At 49.2% G+C, this 7,500-nt stretch overlaps 1 protein-coding gene across 1 annotated transcript in view; it reads right to left on the reverse strand.

The window, feature by feature from the left end:
* The window catches only part of nmur1a (neuromedin U receptor 1a), a 10,168-nt gene that overhangs the window by 972 nt on the left and 1,696 nt on the right, over positions 1-7,500 (reverse strand). Inside the window, exons 2-3 of the mRNA XM_034678820.1 lie at positions 820-1,759; positions 1-53 (exon numbers count right to left, since the gene is read on the reverse strand). The exon at positions 1-53 is cut by the window's left edge and continues 972 nt beyond it. Of these exons, the coding sequence (XP_034534711.1) occupies positions 1-53; positions 820-1,759 (993 nt within the window). The remainder of the gene's footprint in view (positions 54-819; positions 1,760-7,500) is intronic.

Consider the following 7,500-nt stretch of genomic DNA (forward strand, 5'->3'; position numbering starts at 1 on the left):
GCGGTCCGTGTGAAACGGGGCCCAGCAGATCCCGAAGACTACCACCAGAACAACTAGGAGAGAGAGAGAGAGAGAGAGAGAGAGAGAGAGAGAGAGAGAGAGAGAGAGAGAGAGAGAGAGAGAGAGAGAGAACATTGGGGGATCAGCTGTGCATCTCTTCATACGGCTCACATGCTCTCTTGTTTCAGACTCTCTTCAGGCCTCAGGGTCTCTGATCCAGACTGACTCGGTTCTCTGAGAGAAACCTTCAATTCAGTTCTGGACCACAGAGTGAAAATCAAAAACTCTACAGCTGAGGAGTTCAAAGCTTCTCATGACCCAGACTAATATTTATACTGAAAGTCAGAGTGATCCTGATCATGAAGAAACTTCCTCATGATCATGACATATGTTCATGTTCAGACGTCACAGTCTGACCTGTCAGAGGACGTGTGACGCTTTGTGAACAGAAACTCTTTCAGACTGTCGTGTTCATGGTCGTGTTGAAACTAAATATATTCATCTCATCATAAATCTAATTGTTTGCAATGCTCATGATGGTCTGGTGGGGTCAGACTGAGCCTGATCTGGTCTTGGTGTTGGGTCTCTGTTCATAATTTGACATAGAGTGGTCTAGACCTGCTCTGTTTGTAAAAGAGTCTTGAGATAACGCTTGTTGTGATTTGGTGTGATACAAATAAAGATTGATTGATTGATTGATTGATTGATTGATTGATTGATTGATTGATTGATTGATTGATTGATGTGTGATCTAATGCATTCTGGGTAAGGTTAAAAAAGGAGTATTGAAATGGTAAACTGAGGAGGTTTGATACTCACACAACATTTTGGTGACCTGGCGGCGGCGAGCTTTCTGCTGCTGCGTTCGGACGTTGCAGAAGCTGTCCTGTCCGAAGGCGGATTTGGCCTGCGGCGCCTGACGCATCCTCTCCTGCTTCAGCTGCAGCCCGATGAGCATGTAGAGGACGCTGATGGTGAGCATGGGCAGGATGAAAAACAACAAGGTGGTCACCTGGACGGTCAGGTTGTACATCCAGTGTGGTTTGACCAGCGTGCAGATGGCCGAGTCCGGGATCTCAGAGTCGGTCCTCCCTGCAGGACCAACAGAGTGACTGTGCAGGACGCTGATCCCGTGCAGGCTGGTGTTAGGGAGGGCGCACAGCACCGACACGCCCCACACGATGAGGATGACCTTCTTGGCGTGGGTGCGTGTCACAACGTACTTTGCACGCAGTGGGTGCACGACCGCGATGTAGCGCTCCACGCTCAGCGCAGTCACGTTCAGGATGGACGCCAAGCAGACCGTCTCAAACAGGAAGGTCTTAAAGTAGCAGCCGCCTCTCCCCAGGAGGAACGGGTAGTTCTGCCACAGCTCGTACAGCTCCAGCGGCATGCCCAGCAGCAGCACCAGCAGGTCCGACACCGCCAGGCTGAACAGGTAGTAGTTGGTCGGGGTCCACATCACTTTGTTGCGTGCGATGACAGAACATGTCAGCACATTCCCCACCACCCCCACCGCGAAGATGACGAGGTAGATGATGAAGACGGGGAGGAATACAGACGACTGGCGCGGCCCCAGATACTTCTCCAAGTACTCCTCCTCCGTCAGGCAAGCATCGCCCGGATTCACGAGGCTGCTGTTCACACCAGAGGTCAGATTCAGGCACCTCTCCCCCGGAGGACAAAGCCACTCGCCTGTCTCTGCCACTAAGTCCAGAGAGCAGTTGTTGGAGGCTGACATCCTGCTGAAGGTGACAGACTGAGAGAAAGACAGATAACACAGATCAGATTCAAAGGTTGTCTGTGAGAGAGCGCCGAACTCTTCTGTTCCTGTAATGACTCATACCGCCTTCCTGTATCTCAGATAAATCAATGATGGGAGCTTTATGATCCTGTGAGGAGGGACAGAGCTAACTTTACCAACTCTTTATGGCCTCAGTCCTAAAGTACACACACGCAGGATCTGTGGGACCCGGTCTCTGAGTAACTGAAGGATTTATTTGATGACCTGAGCAGAGACCATCAACCTGTGAAGAGAGGAACTTCAGTCAAACTCTGAAGCTGCACCTCAGTTATCAGCTGGATCTCTGATCTGTAGAGACGTGTTAGATAAAGAAGTCCAGGTTATTATTTAAGTTATAACAGAAGATCTGGATCACTGTGAGTCTGTCAGAGTGATCCGGATCACTGTGAGTCTGTCAGAGTGATCCGGATCACTGTGAGTCTGTCAGAGTAATCCGGATCACTATGAGTCTGTCAGAGTAATCCGGATCACTGTGAGTCTGTCAGAGTAATCCGGATCACTATGAGTCTGTCAGAGTAATCCGGATCACTGTGAGTCTGTCAGAGTAATCCGGATCACTATGAGTCTGTCAGAGTGATCCGGATCACTGTGAGTCTGTCAGAGTAATCCGGATCACTGTGAGTCTGTCAGAGTCTCTGGTCTAAGACTCTAAAAGGTTTTATTGTTATCAAAGTCTGCCTCCAGTTTCAACAAGCAGCTTCAGAAAACATCATTGAGTCCAGACTGACGGCTGATGATGAAGCTGGTGATGATGAAGCTGATGATGATGAAGCTGGTGATGATGAAGCTGATGATGAAGCTGATGATGATGAAGCTGATGATGAAGCTGATGATGATGAAGCTGATGATGAAGCTGATGATGAAGCTGATGATGAAGCTGATGATGATGAAGGTGATGATGAAGCTGATGATGATGAAGCTGATGATGAAGCTGATGATGAAGCTGATGATGATGAAGCTGATGATGATGAAGCTGATGATGATGAAGCTGATGATGAAGCTGATGATGATGAAGCTGATGATGAAGCTGATGATGATGAAGGTGATGATGAAGCTGATGATGAAGCTGATGATGATGAAGCTGATGATGAAGCTGATGATGAAGCTGATGATGATGAAGCTGATGATGGTGAAGCTGATGATGAAGCTGATGATGATGAAGCTGATGATGATGAAGCTGATGATGAAGCTGATGATGAAGCTGATGATGAAGCTGATGATGATGAAGCTGATGATGAAGCTGATGATGAAGCTGATGATGAAGCTGATGATGATGAAGCTGATGATGATGAAGCTGATGATGATGAAGCTGATGATGAAGCTGATGATGATGAAGCTGATGATGGTGAAGCTGATGATGATGAAGCTGATGATGAAGCTGATGATGAAGCTGATGATGAAGGTGATGATGATGAAGCTGATGATGATGAAGCTGATGATGAAGCTGATGATGATGAAGCTGATGATGGTGAAGCTGATGATGAAGCTGATGATGATGAAGCTGATGATGAAGCTGATGATGATGAAGCTGATGATGATGATGCTGATGATGAAGCTGATGATGATGAAGCTGATGATGATGAAGCTGATGATGAAGCTGATGATGATGAAGGTGATGATGAAGCTGATGATGAAGCTGATGATGATGAAGCTGATGATGAAGCTGATGATGATGAAGGTGATGATGAAGCTGATGATGAAGCTGATGATGATGAAGCTGATGATGAAGCTGATGATGATGAAGCTGGTGATGGTGAAGCTGATGATGAAGCTGATGATGATGAAGCTGATGATGAAGCTGATGATGAAGCTGATGATGATGAAGGTGATGATGAAGCTGATGATGAAGCTGATGATGAAGGTGATGATGATGAAGCTGATGATGAAGCTGATGATGATGATGAAGCTTGTCAGGATATATGATCCAGGTGATGGAAGGGATCGTGGCTTCATCTGTTCCTTCTGAGAGGGTTAGGGTTAGGGTTCTTCTCAAAGACCGGGCAAATACTCAATGAGAGGAGAAACCGGATCAGACCATCCAAGCTGAGGACATTTTTTGCTCCAGTTTGGTTCTGGTTCTGTTTGTTTGAGTTCGGTTCTGGTTCGGTTCTGGTTCGGTTCTGGTTCGGTTCTGGTTCGGTTCGGATTCGTTTTTTTTAGGTTCGGTTCTGGTTCGGTTCTGGTTCGGTTTGTTTGAGTTCGGTTCTGGTTCGGTTCTGGTTCGGTTCTGGTTCGGTTCGGTTTGTTTGGGTTCGGTTCTGGTTCTGGTCCGGTTCTGGTCCGGTTCGGTTCTGGTTCGGTTCTGGTTCGGTTCTGGTTCGGTTCTGGTTCGGTTCTGGTTCTGTTTGTTTGTGGTTCGGTTCTGGTTCTGGTCCTGTTCTGGTCCGGTTCTGGTCCGGTTCTGGTTCTGTTTGTGAGAGTTTGGTTCTGGTTTGGTTCTGGTTTGGTTCTGGTTCTGTTTGCTTGAGTTTGGTTCTGGTTCGATTCTGGTTCTGTCTGCTTGACCCTTACCTTAACCCTAACCCCAACCCTAACCCTAACCCTAATCACAACCCTAACCCTAACCCCAACCCTAACCCTAACCCCAACCCTAACCCTAACCCTAATCACAACCCTAACCCTAACCCCAACCCTAACCCTAACCCTAACCCTAACCCTAACCCTAACCCTAATCACAACCCTAACCCTAACCCTAACCCTAACCCCAACCCTAACCCTAACCCTAACCCCAACCCTAACCCCAACCCTAACCCTAACCCTAACCCTAACCCCAACCCTAACCCTAACCCTAACCCCAACCCTAACCCTAACCCTAACCCCAACCCTAACCCTAACCCTAATCACAACCCTAACCCTAACCCTAACCCTAATCACAACCCTAACCCTAACCCCAACCCTAACCCTAACCCTAACCCTAATCACAACCCCAACCCCCAACCCTAACCCTAACCCTAACCCCAACCATGATCACAACCCTTCGGTTCTGGTTCGGTTCTGGTTCGGTTCTGGTTCGGTTCTGGTTCGGTTCTGGTTCGGTTCTGGTTCGGTTCTGGTTCGGTTCTGGTTCGGTTTGTTTGGGTTCGGTTCTGGTTCTGGTCCGGTTCTGGTCCGGTTCTGTTTGTGTTCGGTTCTGGTTCGGTTCTGGTTCGGTTCTGGTTCGGTTCTGGTTCGGTTCTGGTTCTGTTTGTTTGTGGTTCGGTTCTGGTTCTGGTCCTGTTCTGGTCCGGTTCTGGTCCGGTTCTGGTCCGGTTCTGGTCCGGTTCTGGTTCTGTTTGTGAGAGTTTGGTTCTGGTTTGGTTCTGGTTTGGTTCTGGTTTGGTTCTGGTTCTGTTTGCTTGAGTTTGGTTCTGGTTCGATTCTGGTTCTGTCTGCTTGACCCTTACCTTAACCCTAACCCTAACCCTAACCCGAACCCGAACGCTAACCCCAACCCTAACCCTAACCCTAATCCTAACCCCAACCCTAACCCTAACCCCAACCCTAACCCTAACCCTAACCCTAACCCCAACCCTAACCCTAACCCTAATCACAACCCCAACCCCCAACCCTAACCCTAACCCTAACCCCAACCCTAACCCTAACCCTAACCCTAACCCCAACCCTAACCCTAATCACAACCCTAACCCTAACCCTAACCCTAACCCCAACCCTAACCCTAACCCTAATCACAACCCCAACCCCCAACCCTAACCCTAACCCTAACCCTAACCCCAACCCTAACCCTAACCCCAACCCTAACCCTAACCCTAACCCTAATCACAACCCTACCCCTAACCCTAACCCTAACCCCAACCCTAACCCTAACCCTAATCACAACCCCAACCCCCAACCCTAACCCTAACCCTAACCCCAACCCTAACCCTAACCCCAACCCTAACCCTAACCCTAACCCTAACCCCAACCCTAACCCTAACCCTAATCACAACCCTAACCCCAACCCTAACCCCAACCCTTACCCTAACCCTAACCCCAACCCTAACCCTAACCCTGACCCTAACCCCAACCCTAACCCTAACCCCAACCCTAACCCTAACCCTAACCCCAAACCTAACCCCAACCCTAACCCTAACCCTAACCCTGACCCTAACCCCAACCCTAACCCTAACCCTAATCACAACCCTAACCCCAACCCTAACCCTAACCCTAACCCTAACCCCAACCCTAACCCTAACCCTAACCCTAACCCCAGCTCTAACCCTAACCCTAACCCCAACCCTAACCCTAACCCTAACCCTAACCCCAACCCTAACCCTAACCCTAATCACAACCCTAACCCCAACCCTAACCCCAACCCTTACCCTAACCCTAACCCCAACCCTAACCCTAACCCTGACCCTAACCCCAACCCTAACCCTAACCCCAACCCTAACCCTAACCCTAACCCCAAACCTAACCCCAACCCTAACCCTAACCCTAACCCTGACCCTAACCCCAACCCTAACCCTTACCCCAACCCTAACCCTAACCCTAACCCTAACCCTGACCCTAACCCCAACCCTAACCCTAACCCTAACCCCAACCCTAATCACAACCCTAACCCCAACCCTAACCCCAACCCTTACCCTAACCCTAACCCTAACCCTGACCCTAACCCCAACCCTTACCCCAACCCTAACCCTAACCCTAACCCTAACCCCAACCCTAACCCTAACCCTAACCCCAACCCTAACCCTTACCCCAACCCTAACCCTAACCCTAACCCTAACCCTAACCCCAACCCTAACCCTTACCCCAACCCTAATCACAACCCTAACCCTAACCCTAACCCCAACCCTAATCACAACCCTAACCCCAACCCTAACCCCAACCCTAACCCTAACCCTAACCCTGACCCTAACCCCAACCCTTACCCCAACCCTAACCCTAACCCTAACCCCAACCCTAACCCTAACCCCAACCCTAACCCTAACCCTAACCCTAACCCCAACCCTAACCCTAACCCCAACCCTAACCCTAATCACAACCCTAACCCTAACCCCAACCCTAATCACAACCCTAACCCCAAACCTAACCCCAACCCTAACCCTAACCCCAACCATGATCACAACCCTAACCCTAACCCTAACCCCAACCCTAACCCCAACCCTAACCTTAATCCCTAACCCTAACCCTAACCCTAACCCCAACCCTAACCTTAATCCCTAACCCTAACCCTAACCCTAACCCCAACCCTAACCCTAACCCCAACCAAAACCCTACCCTAACCCTAATCATAACCCCAACAGTGGGTATTGAGGATCTGTTTTATCAAAGGCTGTATGAAACGTGGTCTCTGTGAGCTCCTTGATCCTGAATGGTAAATGGACTTGTATTATATAGCGCTTTTCTAGTCTTTCTGACCACTCAGCTTTTACACTCCTCGTCACGTTCATCCATTCATACTCATTCACTCACTGATGGTAGAGGCTGCTACAGTAAGGGACCATCAGTGTTAGCTAATCTCATTCGTTCACATTCACACACCTCTGAACAACAGAGGGAGAAATTCAGGGTTCAGTGTCTTGCTCAAGGACACTTTGACATGTGACTGCCGGAGCTGGGATCGAACGACCGACTCTACCCACTGAGCCACAGCCGCCCCATGAAGAGGACTTTAGACGAGGAGTGGCGTCCTGGTCTTCTGTAGCTGTGGGGGATTTTCATGTTGTCAGAGACAGAGGTGAGGACATCAGTACCTGTGACAGCTGTGCTAATCT

Source organism: Notolabrus celidotus, unplaced genomic scaffold (assembly GCF_009762535.1).
Source record: "Notolabrus celidotus isolate fNotCel1 unplaced genomic scaffold, fNotCel1.pri scaffold_237_arrow_ctg1, whole genome shotgun sequence".
In the NCBI taxonomy this organism is placed as follows: Eukaryota; Metazoa; Chordata; class Actinopteri; order Labriformes; family Labridae; genus Notolabrus; species Notolabrus celidotus.